General features: G+C 34.5%; 1 protein-coding gene across 1 annotated transcript in view; it reads left to right on the top strand.

Moving 5' to 3' along the window:
- LOC111508578 (lipase 3) overlaps positions 1–16,844 on the top strand; it is a 45,064-nt gene that overhangs the window by 4,703 nt on the left and 23,517 nt on the right. Inside the window, exons 2-3 of the mRNA XM_074185203.1 lie at positions 4,632–4,812; positions 8,595–8,709. Of these exons, the coding sequence (XP_074041304.1) occupies positions 4,632–4,812; positions 8,595–8,709 (296 nt within the window). The remainder of the gene's footprint in view (positions 1–4,631; positions 4,813–8,594; positions 8,710–16,844) is intronic.

Here is a 16,844-nt window from a genome sequence, read left to right as displayed (position 1 = left end):
TACCTCAATTTTGTTGGATTGTCAACTCATTTACATTTTGACGGTAACACTGTTCAACAATGTATTGGCAGTATTGACAGTATCTTCCATGTTGATACCCATTGTGATATATTCTATCATAAAAAAACAATTACATAGTAATTGTAGAAGCTGTGAAGATGTTCCTCAGATTCCAAGTTGATGATAGAAACATTGGTAATTTGTCAAACTCATCATAAAAATAATCCATTTTCTGATATTTTTCAGAGTCCAATGGGTTGATGATATTTCAATGTTTTACGTTACGTGGCTGATGACATAATGCTCCGTTGAAGGATTGGGGATTTATCAAAATTGTCTATCCAGAACAAAAGTCTAATGACGGTAGTTGTCGATGCCGTTGATATCGAAGAAAAAATTATTATCCATTCAGTATTTCGTACGGCTTACGTCATGAACTATTTGCCTTAAACTCAATTTGAGGGCAACAATGATGTGGACCAAAACACCAACTTTTATAACTTCTAATTCTATTTCAGTTTGAAGATTTCTTTTTTTTTTCATTTAGGAAGCAATTCCGTTCAAATGGTGCTATCAGTTCAATAACGAAATTTCAGTTAGGATGTTCATCCAGATTTTAACCAATTCGTGAATATCTAGCAAACTTCCATGAATTTCAATCAAGTTTTGTTTTTCGATATCTTCTGAATTGAAATAAATGAGATAAACACAAACGCGGAAAAATATATGTGCATTTGGCCGAAGTACCGCTTGACTTCTGATCCCTGTTCAATATTGAATATTGTTACTCATTTCGTCGAAGAAAAAGAGGTGATGAATTTGGGAAAAAACTTCTCTCAAAAACGCGTTTTTATAAAACTCTTTAATGAAAATCTCACAATAAACTGTTTTTTGAATACCAACTTTGACGAATCGATATTGTTCGGTAAAAATTCTTCAACTTCGCAACCAACTGCTTTGGGGATTCTTGTTTCCTTTCCTGAATGTCGATTGGGTCTAATAAAGATTCCATTCATCACAATCTCGTAATGAAATATGTCATCGCTTCTATTTATACAGGCTTGTATTTAAAGTATTGTTTAGTTTAGCAATACAATCATTCTTTAGCTCAGCACCACCGATGAGACTTAAGGGGGATTGAAATAGCACTGTCTCTAGTTTCAACTAGTTGCGTTTCAGTAGAAGCTGCAATCGAAGACAGATAAAGAATCTCGTAGGCGCTCGATGTCGAATCTTGGCCTCGTTCATCTTTAATATTTTTGATTGAAAATTCGGCTCAGTCTATCAACTGAAAACAATTGCAAAACCTTCACCTCTCTACGCGAAGATGCTATCCTTCAATTTTTTTTCAACGAAAATGGGGCTACGTAATACCAAATTTTCAATTTGCAATCTGATGCTAGATGATAACATTTGAAAGTCGATATACTTTTTTGAAAGATATGGAGCTTCAAACTGTCAATAATACTTTTTCTCAAGAATGTTAAAGTCAATTTTCCTTGAGTATTGTCAACAAATTAGATTGAACATTGATGTATTGGAAATCCTTTCTCAAAATTAGATCTCGATGAAACGTGCGTCAATCGTCATTAACCTCCATTTCAATTAAATCGAAGGTTATTGGATTTGGTAGAAAGTGAAAAGCGAAACAGACGACGCAATTAAAATAGTTTCATGAATATTCGTACACAATTATTTGACCCCTGTCGATTTGGCCTTTCCTTTCCTTCAATTTTTTATATTTTCATATATTCTGTAGAATCTTTAATAGAAATTGAATCGAACTGATATTATCATTCCTTCATTCTTTTTTCATTTCTCATCGATGGTTATGTATCTTCAACTAATTGTCAAATTTTCAGGGATTTGAAGCGTAGTATTTTGTTTACAGAGGAATTATCTGTTATCATTTTCAGTTTCCATTATTGAAGTGAGTAACTGAACTTTTCAATCAATTGAATAATAGCTAGTTCTGATATGATAATAGCGAGCCGCCTTGCCCTGGCTTCGCACGGATGACAGACCATTTTTTTTGTCATAATTTGTGAGTGACGGCCGCTTGAATTTTTTCCATCGCACGATAGTTTGGATTTTGCGGTATATTCTAAGATATTATTTGAAACTATATGATGTGAAGGGCAATGCAACAAATGTATTTCATAAGATCTGGAATGTTATCGTATCCGTCTGAGTAGCTTCCCAATGACCACATGATACATTATTTCAAAATTTATTAAGTGCATTAATAAGTCTCTTCGAAAGACACATTATAGAGTGTGTGAAAGCAAATGGAATAAATTATTTATTTCGGGGGCGGGACATATTTTAACAAAATCCCGAAACAAGTAAAATGTAAATTATAATTTGACATTCTTCAACGAAAAAATGCCACCTCTACCTTCAACCCCCGTTGAATGATAGGTTCAATCCCAAATTTTCTAAATGGGAAGTATAGGTTTGTGACATGTTGTTTGAAAGATCTCTCCATTCTCTATTGAGAAATGTTATCGCTTTTGAATTTAATGAAGCAATCAAGATAAAATAAATTAAAATCATGTGGTTACCGAAATTCGATAAAATTCCTTCAAATTGCAATATATAAAAAGTTTATTTCATATTGAGGTATTGATGATAAGAAAGTAAGTAAACACCATAGCGATGTTGTTTTTAGATAATATCCTTTAAAACACTTTAAATAATTTCCGTGGCAAGGTTAGTTTGAAACGCCTTGTCAACTTGTTTTGCATGTTACAACATTAGTTATCAGTATTTTAATTTTTAACTTTACAGTTCGATAACTTCAAGTCTGACAAATGTTTAGATTGAGATGCATGAAATGACTGTTTTACAATTGATCAGTTACGGAGATAAAACCCGAACACAACAGGAAGTAGCTCGCTTACACTATGAGGAATTTCCTAATTTACCGCCCATATCTCAAGGAACAATAAGCAAAATAGATTAGCAGTTTCGCGAGCTTAGTTATGTGGGGCAGATAACAAAAGCAGCTGTCAATGCAATGAGTGATGAACTCAAATTGGATGTGATGCCTGAGTTTGAGGAAAACCTACATACATCGAGTAGACAGGCATCCACTACATTCAATGTTAGCCATATATCGATAGTAAACATATCAAAATGAAATAAAATGCATCCCCATTGAATGATACCTACTCAGGAGCTCTTTGAAAATAATTTTGATAGAAAAATTAATTTTTGTTAGCAAATAATGAACATGTTGGATAACAATATTATACAATTAGAAGACGTTATATATTCTGATAAGTTTACTTTGTCTCTTAACGGTCATGCAAAATTGCCACTACTGGTCAACGGAAAATCCTCACTGGATGAGAGAAGAATTGTGGGAAACCATATCATTGGTCCTTTTTTCATTGAGGTCAACTTGAATGACGATAATGATTTGGCACTACTTTAAAATGATGCCATTCCAAGTTTTGCGAGTGCATATCCTAGTCCAGGACACCCCCAAGTTCCAGTGAATACGATATGGTTTCAGCAGGATGAAGTATCACCACAATACCAAGTTATTGTCCGGCAATACCTCGATACAACATTTCCAATCGGTGGATAGGGAGGCGAGGATCGATTGAATGGCCAGCGCGATCACCTAATCTTTTATCGTTGGATGTCTTTTTATGGAAATATGTAAAGGGCAATGTTTACAAAACTAATTCTTCAGATTTGAATGACTCAAAAGAACGAATAATGCTTGCGATTAGGTCGGTCACGCCTTATGTGTTAAATAATGTTAGAAGGCAATTTTGTTTGTGATTAGGATGTTGCCAAGACGTTGGGGGTAAACATTTTGAATATCTACTTCGTTAACATCCATTTTTTTTCGTATTCTACAATTCATTAAGTTTTGCATTACATCTTGGTTTTTGAGTATATTTTATCGAATTTCGTTAACCACATGATTTTAATTTATTTTATTTTATTTGTTGCAATAAAGTTGAGAGCGATAATATTTTTAAATAGGGAATGAAGAAACTTTTCCAGCGATATATCACAAGCCTATACTTCCTATTTGAAAAAATGGGTTTGAACATGTCATTCGGAGCGGGTCGAAGGTAGACGTGGCATTTTTACGTTGAAGAATGTGAAATTATAACATTTGAAGGATTCCAGGATTTTTTTAAATATGTACATTAACAAAAATGATGAATTTATTTCATTTTTTTTACACACTGTATACCAATAGAAAAAAATAGTGATCTGTTTTGTTTGTTATACCACATGGGCTGAAAAGTCTCGGGTCTCACACATAGATAGCGCTAGTCTCATTGCAGTGTGGCTCTTGATGGATATTATGTTGATGGATAAAGCCAATTTTGAACAAAAAATAGCGTTTTCTTTCTTAGGCCCTGGACTTTTCATCCCATATGTTATCTTGATGAAATCGGGCAGCGTTTTCGATGAAAAATTTTTGATTTCGCACAGACAACAATAACATAACCCAACCAATTCATCCAACAAAATCATGGATTGTATACATGAAACTTCCTTTCGAATCACTGAGTCCAATAGTGAAAACCATATGGAAATCTTTTATGTAATTGTAATTTCATTGCATTCAGAGAAACACACAATAATATTTTATTTTCCAGCCTGAAATTATCAAAAAGAGTGGTTACCCTTTCATGGAATATAAAGTTAAAACGAATGATGGATATTTCCTCACTGTCTTTCGCATACCAGGTGTCGCGTCCAGCAAACCGCCTATATTTTTGATGCATGGAGTCCAAGGCACATCTGCAATATATCTTGGTCTTGGTAAAAATTCCCTAGGTGAGTGATTCATTATTTTCAATCACAGAACTATAACTCTAATTTTTGACTATTTGGTCTAGAAGTAAATTAAAGATTCCCATATTTGTTCCTATCAAGACAATTAGAAAGCCAAAACTTTTCTTTCCTGAAAAATACACCTCCTCGTAGCAAAACACTTGGATCAGATGTTGTGTTGTTCAAAGATGTCATTTATATTATTCTCATTGGACATTGTTGAAGGCTGGGGACTAATTGTACACTCCATATTGAGCTGTAACTTTTCGAAGTCGATGTTTAGTTTGCTCTTTCTGATCTAGATTTCGATTTTTTTCATTTTTTAGTTTCCAGAAGATTACTGAGCTGTATATATCAAAAAATATTTACCTCTCACGTTTCATCCTACCAAGACGTAGGTATTCTTAAAAATTATTGAATGGTTGCTAAAGTTGCAGATTTTGAAATTTCGTTACAATGCTACTCGTGCACATTTTTCTTCAGCTCATTTTGGTCCTGACAAAAAATCAGTCGATTCAGTGTATTATATTCTCCTCAATCATTAAGCAACACGAATAACATAACGAGATCTATAGAACTGTATCAGGAATAATATGTGTAAGGTAGGAATCAGTTTTAGCTGACGCAATGTTCGCCAAAGTTGAAAGTTCTGAAAATATATTGAAATCTTTTTCGTTTTCCATTCTGATATTCGACTCCCCCAGTACTGAAATCTACACGATGGATATCGTCCAAATTGGATAACAGAAGAGGACTCCATCAATCTTATTCACTTTCATCAACCAGAATATGAGATACTAATTTTCAAAAATTGAGGCACACAAGTGTCTCCCCAATAACGTGAGAGTGGCAAAAATAGTAACCTAGCACTCGACGGGTCGAGTTATGTCGATGGATATGTGCTGAGGGTGCATATGGACTACTGAGAATGCATATGGACTGAGTTGTTCATTGCAGTTTTTATGGACTCCTTACTGAGTTTAGATGGAAAATTTGAAATCAGTATCGACAGATACTTCAGTCTCAAAAACTGGAACGATTTCATCATCTTCAAAAAGAAATTCTTTAATTTCTGCTCCCACTTGGCAGTGGAACATGCAAATGAGGGGATCTGAACTCCTGATCATTTTACAGGCTGCACTACAACTCAAAAGTCCACAGGGAAAGTATTACCAAGGAATGTATGATTTGACATACAAACTTTCATAGGGATGAAATCATGAATGACGATGTTCTAACCCTAGAGAATATACGTCTCTCCAATATCCAGATGGTGTAGGATGCATTCGTCTGCAAGCTACCAACATCCAGATAATATAGTGATACCCACATCATCCTCATTTGAAGGTGATTTGTCTATCCCTAATTCCATATCAATAGTATACATATACCGACAGCAAATATATGGAGGTTTAAAGCACCTTGTGGCATGTCCTATGCATGGTGTCCAGAACTCATCACGCGATAAAGCTGAACTGAGGTGCCAAAATACCATTTTGCCAGATAATGATGGATTACTCAGTTCCCAACTGGCCCACTCGACCTGAAAAAGTTTGGTATGTCGATGAGACGAAGCTTTCAAAGTTATTGAGAAAACCTCGTGCATCATTTTCGTGTGTTTCCGTAGAACTGAGTTGATCTCTGCGGTTTTTAGGTTGTCTTTTGACTGTAATTCGATAATAGAGTTGAAATCAGTATCAGTATTGATGAGCCGGAGCATTCAAAGTTGTTGAAGAAAATCTGAAACATAGTATTATCCTTGTGTTTCCGTAGGACTGAGTTGATCTCTGCAGTTTTTATGTTGTTTTCTTACTGCAATTCGAAGACAAAGTTGAAATCAGTATCGGCAGATCCTTCAGTCTCAATAACTGAAACGATTTCCCTCCAATTCCTGCTCCCTCTTGGCGGAGAAACATGCAGACGAAGAAATCTGAACACCTGATCACTACACATGTTCCATTAAGTATTAAGTACCATTCTATGGTGCACACACTTCAACTCAAATGTCCACAGGGACTGGATTGTTTGAAATATAAACTCCCATAGGGATAAAGTTATGGATGACGATGTTCTAACCCTAGTAAATATATGTCTCTCCGACATCCAGGTGATACAGAATGCATTCGTCTACGAACTGCATATCTCCTCAGTGATACCCCCATCACCCTCTTTTTAAAGTGACTTTTCTATCCCTAATTCCATATCAATAGTATGCATGTACTTTTCCATTACACTTAAAAACAGACAAAGACTGTTTTTTTCCAAAGGTATAGAGTTTGAGGTCATCCATATGGAACAAATGGGTAACCGTATGCCTTCAGTTTCAGTGCCAGAGTTATATTCTCGAAATTCTCAGATCACTATGAATAATGACAATAATGAGATGCAGGAAAGATAAGGCTTCTCTTTACTGTGGGATGTGTGATCACTCAACCGTAGGATGTGTGATCATTGAGTTTGAGCTCCCAAGTAATGTAGAAAACCAATAATGTCAGTTTTGTCCAACTGAAATCTTGGTGGCCTTGAGGAGGTCTAATTAATCAAGAAATTAGAGAGTAACTGAAGTAACATTCAAACACACACTATGATCCGAACAACCATTTGAACTGTGTAATCTGATCAGATTCTGAATATATCATTTACATTCTCTTTTTTTTTCTGACGATATACTCTCCACTTGAGCTGAACATTTCACGAACAATATCACCCTACTTTGATGGCCACGAAGAACTTGTCATGCTTGATAGCTGGTATCTGCCCTAAGATGAAAAATTAGTGGTTTCAATGAAATCGGTACCTCTCATTTTCAACATTGGATTCCACATCTCCTGGTGTCTCATCAACATCGAACGAAGGAATTTCACAGATGGATAATATAGCATTTGCAATAGTACATTCTGTCGAAAGGTATCGACCAAGTCCATATGCTGATAGCAAATGAATAAGGTCTTGATAAATCTTCTGGTTTCCATTCCAAACCTTTTGCATTTGAAGAAACTGAAAATTTGGTATTCAAAACACTTCATTGTGAGATTTTCACTGAAGAGTTTTACAAAAGCGCAACACGCATTGCGCTATACAATAGCTTCTTCGGACGTGTCCTTACTAACTGAATATACTTTTTTATAATATGAAGTAGCTCAATTTCAAGTATCTGAGTTTTACCCAGCCAAATAATATTTGATGAATTCTGAATTTGTAATGAATGAGATGACCTGAGCTTATGTACCAATTTCCACATCTGAAAAAGTATTCAGTAACAGCGAGTTATTTGATTTTATTTGGTCATTAAGTAAATTACCCAAATTCTTGAATCTATTCTTTCTGAACATTCTGAAAGATTGAGTTTCAAATTCGCTCTCATCGCCAAAACTTAGTATAACTTTCATCAAATCGGGATCCCAGTTACTTGGAGGGGAGATCATTGAGAAAGAAAAATTATTGTTTCCATAAAATTTTTCACAAAATGCAGACCAAGAACATCCTAGTCCTTGGAATTTTGATGTTCGAAGTGATGATAACGATGAAGTTGCTCAGTTAATTAAGGTTCACTGAACTATTTCAGTTAGCATTTTCTCTGAGTTGCCAATGAATCATCGTATTTCATTTCAGAAAGGTCAATATATTGAAATAGTTTCAGTAATTTTATATCTTCACATTTTGTACTGTTGTCTCCTCCTCTGTAAACTGGAGTAAGGAATGAGTCATTGTTATGATGAATACAAGGTTTTTCGTGACATTTGGGAGAAAATAAAAGGCTGAAAAACAAAAAAAATCTGTTTCAGCCTTTCTTTTGTACGAAGCTGGGTACGATGTTTGGCTGGGAAATTATCGTGGCACTGAATATTCGGAAGAACATGAAACGATGAACACCACTCAACGGGAATATTGGGATTACAGGTAAATTTTTATTATATTCAGTTTCTGAGCATCGGCACGGGCCAATTCACGAGATTTATTAGATGGATATATTAGTAGAATTCAGAAAAACAAACACTGATACTTTGATGTGCTCAATATCATCAGAAGTATTTAAATATCGATTTGAATACTCGAATAATTGATTTACTTAACTTCGTATATTTTTCACAATCTTTTTTTCCACTTGCACCGTTTGTATGTATGTATCTTTATATAAAATTTCAGGACAAATCTTGCATTTGCGCGACACGTGTTTGGCTATACAATGGCTATTCGGGCGTGTCGTTGAAGTACAGTAAATACGCCTGAAGAAGCTATTGTATAGCGAAACACGTGTTGCGTTTTTGTTAAACTGTTCAGTGGAAATCTTATAATGAAGTGTTTTGTCAATATATATTCAAGCTATAGTCTATTTCAAAAGAGTGTAGAGTAATAAATCATGAAGTGTCATAAAATTTGCCTGAATTTCGTTGTCGTCCATGGGCGTAGGCAAATCTTAGGATTATTAAACTTAATAATTGAAGTAAATTAAAAATTACAGGCATAGATAATAATAAAAGGCCATTTTTGGGAAGTAATTTGGTCTAAAACTAAGTACCTACATGTATTTAGGTAAGTAAAATTTCTTAAAAAAAGATTAAGATTAATTTTAGTGGTTCTTGTAAACTTATTTAATATGCAATTTGGGTTCATATACTTGAGCATGATTTCTCAAAAAAGGGTTAACACTTAGTTCCGAGGTGCCATGTCATTATAATAATCCCTTTTTGACCCTGCCCACCAATCATGCAATACCTATTAAACCCAGGTAATTAAGAAAAAGGGTTTAAATATATTGTAATGGTGTCTTAAACATTCGAGTTATAATAGTAATTGTTACTACACCAATTAAACGTACAGTGATATTGTGATATAGAAATAGTGAAAAAGTTATAAAATGGGGACATTTACTCCAAAGAAAAGAAGTGTAAAAAATTCTCCGCTATCTGTTTGCGAAAAAGTTATAATTTTAAATGTATATGATTGCATAAAACACGATCACCATAGTTTGTCTGTGCAAGAAAGTGTTGAGCGATGTGCCCGAATGACTGGAATTGGACAGTCCACGATTTTTAAATTATTGCGAGAAAGAAAGATATCAGGCCAGGTAAGTCCATGCAAGAGAAAATCAGGAAGACCAATAAAAATCTTAGATGAAGACACCAAATGTGACATTCGAAGAAAAGTTCATTCGTTTTATTTTAAAAAGGAAATACCCACTCTTGAAAAAATATTTATCGAGATAAGCCAAGATAACGATATTCCTTTGATATCCAGAAAACTTTTATGGAAAACTTTAAAAAGTATGAATTTTGCCTGGGAAAAGCACAATCGAAAGGCACTATTACTGGAAAGTGATGAAATTGTTTGCTGGAGACGAAAATATTTGACAACTATGAAGCAGTACCGCAGAGAGCAAAAGAAAATTTTTTATCTTGATGAGACGTGGATAAACGAAGGTTATATAGTCAAAAAAATGTGGCAAGATAAAAATATAACAAGTTCTCGCCAAGCTTTCATAGAAGGCCTTTCGACGGGTATTAAAGTGCCTTCGGGAAAAGGGAAGAGGCTTATAATTGCTCACATTGGAAGCGAAGACGGATTTTTAAAAGAAGGTTTGTTAAGCTTTGAGTCGTGCCGGACGGGAGATTATCATGAGGACATGAATTCGGATGTCTTCGAAGACTACTTCGGGGAAATGTTAAAATTTCTTTCAGCTGATTCGGTCGTGGTTATGGATAATGCAAGCTACCATTCAAGGCGCTTAGAGAAGGTACCAACTTCAGCTTGGAGAAAGCAAGAAATTATTAACTGGCTGTCAAATAAAGGTATTCAGTTTGAGACGAATTCAGTAAAGAAGGAACTACTAGCCATAGTAAAACAACATAAATCTCGCTTCATGAAATATGCCGTAGAAGATGTAGCAGAAAAGTATAAAGTAACTGTGCTGCGCCTACCGCCATATCATTGCGAATTAAATCCTATAGAACTTATATGGGCACAAGTTAAAGGATATGTTGCAAGGCACAATACCACATTTAAAATGAAAGATGTCAAGGTATTGTTTGATCAAGCCATTATGGAAATCACATCAGAAAACTGGCAAAAAGCAATCCAGCATGTTTTAAAAGAGGAAGATAAAATGTGGGAACTGGACAACTTGGTCGATCAGGTGGTTGACCCTATAATTATAACACCAGGGGATGATGACAGTTCTTCGGATGAAGACTATACTGATGTAGAATAATTTAATTGAATTGTAAATATACTGTAGCGGGATAAGCAATCTGGACAGAGACCAGTGTATCAGTGACAGTGACACTTTTGCTTAGGTTAGGGTTTAGAATTAAGGGTAGTCTGAATAATTATTTTCTCGGAAGGTTCTCGAAAAGTGTACCTAGTAATCTCTAGAACATTCAATTAGGGTATAAATAGAGTGTTGTTAAACGTTAAGGGAAGTTCACAGTTTTAGTATTGTTCAAGTGTCAAATTGTAATAACGTATCCAGTAAAGTTCTTGTCGTTTTTGTGAATAAATTGATTTAAAGTCCCCACAAGTGTTTCAATACGTAAAGTTCGTTCGTGTGTGTTTGTGAGTATTTCCCGATTTCGGTTCGTATATATTTTATTGTTACATTTTATATTTTTTTAATAACACTGTTCTGCTGTTTTAAATTTTTATTTCCTTTAATATAATTTTTATGAATGCATATTCTTTTGGCAATTATCCCACTAGCGCGCCTCTGGCTCAGTATTTATCTGTCGATAACAATGGACAAATCCCTTAAAACAGGGTGATACCTACCTGCTCTTTATGAAACGACATAATTTTGCAATGCGGACTAGGGAAGTGACAGAATTTATTGACGGATCACCCTGTAGCGCTTTTGAATACTTAATGAGATTTTATTACTCTACACTCTTTTGAAATAGACTATAGACGTAAAATGTACCTGTGCAAATGAACAAGAATACAATATGTAACGATTGCAACGAAAGTAAATCTGAAATAAATATGATTACTTTCAAAAGGTAGATCTTGCGACACAATTCCATATTGTATAAATAGTGCAATGTGATAATTGATTGACTGGATCTGGTTTTCAGTTCATGTCTTTTTTATGGAGTATGCAAATGAAGTCTTGTTTCAAAACTTAATTTTTCAAGTTCAGAATGAATGAACTTTGTGACACGAGGTAAAGTCGATCATTTCATTTTGATTTCGGGTCTACCGCATTTCAATTCGCTAAGAAGGAAAATGAAATTTTTGGCTCTCTTTCCCAAAAATAATTCCCTCCTAAAAGTATACCCCTTTCAATTTTGAAACAACTCACATAAAGCAATGCTCTAATATATTCATTATCGTTTTGTATTGATCAGATATTTCACGGCCGTGTTCAGGTAAGATCTGGGAAATAATGACTGGAAATAGAACAATTGACTCATTAATTCACAAAATGCATTACGAATTATTTCAACCACTGTTGGCAATGATATTAACATTCAAGACCCATTACAAATTCAGTAATGCATATAAAACCAACTAACTTGCTGTTATTCTAAATAGCTGTCTACTTTCTTGATGACATTTTTTAAAATTACATTAATAAATCCTAACCTACATATTTGCAAGTGGCTTTCTTCAATAAAGGAGAGACTGTGTACGGAATGATTTCCGTCTTTCGCATGTTTCAGTATATCCCGCCAATTAGATTTCTCTTGCTTCAGCCCAATTATGCAATCATGAAATTTAAATTATGGTTCTCTTTTGAAACCAGATGATTTATTAAAAGGAGTGGCTATTATCGCAGGTGAGACATTTAATATAAATATTCCTTGTCTAATAACAAAATTAAGAAAATTCTGCAGTGCTTCTAGAAGTGATTTATTTAAAGTAAAATTCTCAGCTATATTTTACAACATGTGATATGTACAACATAGTTTACAATTACTGAAAGTTGCTGATGCGTTTTAGTAAATTCAAAAATACTGATTACTATGTTTTCCAAATAACATTGCAGATCCATGTTTTGTTAGGCTTGTAATGAAAATAGGAGTAAAAAATAATTGGTACCTACGAAATCGTATGACTGAGATGAAAAATAAAAAAATATATTTTAATTCTCTCAATTAGATTCCCTTATGAATATATTATACGTAAATGCTTCATTTTGCATGAGGCAAGAGCGATAAACTTGAAGAATCCAATCCTAATGTAGCCAATGTAGTAATAACATCTTGTGTGACATCCCTCAATTAATAGTTAATTACTTTCTTTTGAAAGATGAGGAGTTCTTCAAATATCACTATCAACTATGATTATTTAATGAAGTATAAAGTACCAGTCAAATTTAGAGCCTTATTTATGGAAAATGTGTTCTCAATAGATTAATTGTGCGCTAGAGGTTCAAATTCTATCTATCAAATATATAATGATAGACCAATTTTCCAAGAAACAATTGTCAAATGAAATATTTTCTCCTGTCTTCTCTGAACCCTTCTCTTGCAAAATAAAAACTCAAAGCTGTGCCTGAAAGAAAGACGATAACAAAAGTTTTTTTCTTTTATGAATGAATTATATTAGAAAAATTTTGGTTGTTATCAAAAGTAACGCCTTTGTCCAATTGTAGTTAACGTATGAAATAATTTTTCCAAAAGGAGCCTTCTTTGATCCCTAATCACATTTGTAATCGATGGATTGGATCGCACCCCGTCGAGTAAGTCGAATACTGGGAGAATTGAAAATATGCTTGAATATCTGAAGGATTTTTTCTCCTGAGCGCATAAGAAATATTGGCAAGTATTTTCGTCAACCTACTCTGTATTATCAGCAAGAATCATGTTCTCCGCAAAATCTGTAAAAATTTAAATTGATTGGAAATAACGAGAAGAAAACCAACATTATATTGCCTTGTTGAACAATACAAATCAATTTCTTTATTTTTCCAATTCAAATACACATATCGGAAAAGTCTAGGGATATTTTTATAATATACTAAATATCATAAAAATAAATGCATGAGGTCGTTTAATTTCGATTAAATTGGTACACTCGACCACCCTGTAGATTTCTATGGGTTGAACAAAGCCTGCAAAAACGGTAACTAATCTTTTATCAAGTTTCTTACAAACTGTAGGTTTTCGGCTAAAATGAATAATCTGAAAGTGTCAAGTTTGTATATTCGATGCAGTTCTTGCTCAGCAAATAAACTGGAAATATTGTGCTTCAACATGGAACGCCATCACTTACCATTGGCTGAGATGAATAGAGCTGTAGGGCTTTTTCAAGGTGGCATGCGACAAAATGATGTAGCTCTTCGTTTGGGGGTCTCCCAAAGTGTTATCAGTCGATTGTGGCGGCGTTTTCGTGAAACTAGCAGTCCAGCCGAACAACATCCAGGGCGAGGACGCGCTACAACTGCAGTTCAAGACCGATTTTTGGTCTTAACCGCAAGAAGACAACCGACAATCACAGCACCTGAGTTGGTTAACGTGTTGCAGCAGACGCACCAGGTAACCATTGGTCGTGATACTGTCAGAAATCGACTGTATGAAGCAGATCTCCACAACAGAAGGCCACTTAGATGTCCACCTTTGTTGAGAGGCAATCGTGGTAGAAGATTAGAATGGTGTCAAGAACATCAAAACTGGGATGCAAATGATTGAGCCATAGTTTTGTTTACAGACGAATCCAGATTTGGATTTCATCCAGATTCTCGTCGAGTAAGACTGTAAAGACGACCTGGAAATAATGAACGTTTGAGACACGTCCAGGAAGTCCACACATACAGAGGTGGTACAGTAATGCTATGGGGCGGAATCATGATCGGTGGCAGAACCGATCTCGTTTTTCCAAATCGCTCCCTCACTGCTCGACAGTACCTCGACACTATTCTTCTACCTATCGTCCGTCCGTTTGTTGGTGCTGTTGGTGAAAACTTCCACCCAATGCACGATAATGCTCGTCCACATGTCGCGCGTCTAGTGACTGACTGGCTCACCAACGAAGGAGTTGATGTATTGCCATGGCCAGCACAATCACCGGACCTGAGTCCCATCGAGCATGTGTGGGACATGCTTCAACGAAGAATTACTCCGCATATGGGGAACATTCACACAACGTTTCAATTGAGAGAGCTTTTAATCGCTGAATGGGCAAATGTACCTCAACAAGACATTGACAATCTCATTTTGTCGATGCACGATAGATGTAGGGCCGTAATAAACCAGCGTGGAGGCCATACTTTGTAATGATTCCAATTTTTTTTGTATTATGATTTTTTTTCGGTGTGCCAAAGAAGAGCCATATTTTTTTTTAGTTTAGCTTATATGCGCACTCAGTATTTTTGACCATTTAATAAATTTTGTTGTAACTTACATTCCTTTAATAATAACCCGTCAACTTTTTTCCCTAAAGCGATCTAAAAAAAAATTATTGCCATTTTTAAAAATATCTCTAGACTTTTCCGATGTGTGTATTTCAAATATCCCAACCGCAAGTGCAGTTTCTGGAATTATGGATGAAGTCGGAATTCTACATTCATAATGAGCAAAAACGTGAAGGTTATTGAACGGTAATTACCAAGGTTTCTATTCATGTTCAATGTTGATAACGAAAAAATTATAATATATCAGTATAGTCGATAAAGGTTCAAAAAACAATATGTACATGTTCGTTGTACGCTGTTCGTTTTTCAAAGATGATTACAGAGCTCTCAAAGTTCTTTCATGTACGTTGTTAAAACTCGTTTTTTGAACTCTGATTAGCTGTACTAGCATTTGATAACGGTTACATTCCAAACATCAGGGTTGAAAAAGGCAACTGAGTGAAATTATGAATAATAAATAATCAACACTCAGATGGGATTTCCCCACTGGAAAGAGAAATCTGAAGAAGAAATATTGTTATTAAGGGTGTGAGGTGTAATAAATCAAAGAAGTTACCAGAGAAGGGACTATGGAATAAATTGAATTTAGTACATAAAATAGAAATTGCAAAAGAAGCATAAACGAATGACGTGGGAGTTACTCGCGAGTTCAGGAATAAAAGGTCAAGATGAATTTTTTGTACGAAATGAATTAGTTGACATACTCAGCAAATTAAATTATTCATGAAAACAAATATTTGGCTAGAGCCAGATTTCAACTTTGATATTGATATACAAATTGCAGATGTAGTATATACTGAACAAGGTATGACTCCTCTCTGATATAAAGAAGATTCTTTGAATTTACATAATCAAAATCTTTATGTTTACAATTATAATTTACCGGTGAAAGCCATGTGGTTGAAAACTAAAGACAGAGACAAAGAACAAGTGACACTGACAGCTGTCATGTGATTGAGTTTGAAAAATGTGTGTTCGTTTGTCTATGTTGAAACTATGAAACAATAGAAAACAGTTTTGGTGCAAGTATGATCAGAATCATCCGTTGATATATAAGCCAGTGAATGAGTAAATGCAAATGCATTCAAATGCATCAACTTCAAATGTAATTTATTGAAAAACACCCTTATTAGTTTAGTGGAGAACACCTAATGGAGGAGTGTTGAAAAAATTATTATGAATTATATTATTGAAATTTCTGAATTGTTACTGGTTTGAAAATGATGTGAATTTTTATCAATATCTAATAGGAAGGCATAGATTTCACTGAAGTGATCAATATCCGATATTCTATTAGTGCAGTTATTTGATCGTAACATAAATAACATTTTAAAAACAATCGATCAGGTGCATTTCTTTCATTCGCAGAAATTTTTGTTGAATTGTAATCCATTTTATGAGCTTTTTTAAAGACATGATTACTGAGAGCACATCTCTCAGGATTCAATCTACTATCACTTTTGTGTAAACTGATTCTATCTTTTAGTAATCTCAACTTCAGACCAATATATTCATACCATATGAAATAGAATAATTGAGATTGAAAATCCATAGGAGTTTTATCCTTGAGTTTTGAAAACAATTTATTGATGGCTAATATGGTTCTGAAAGCTATTTTTACATTTTAATTTTTGAAAACTCTGCATAACTTAGGTGTAATATCACTGGAAAATCTACTAACAAATCT

The sequence above is a fragment of the Leptinotarsa decemlineata genome, unplaced genomic scaffold (assembly GCF_025532065.1).
Source record: "Leptinotarsa decemlineata unplaced genomic scaffold, Ldec_3_MD MMD2_tig00026369_RagTag_RagTag, whole genome shotgun sequence".
Lineage (NCBI taxonomy): Eukaryota > Metazoa > Arthropoda > Insecta > Coleoptera > Chrysomelidae > Leptinotarsa > Leptinotarsa decemlineata.
This window is presented reverse-complemented; position numbering and strand designations above follow the sequence as displayed.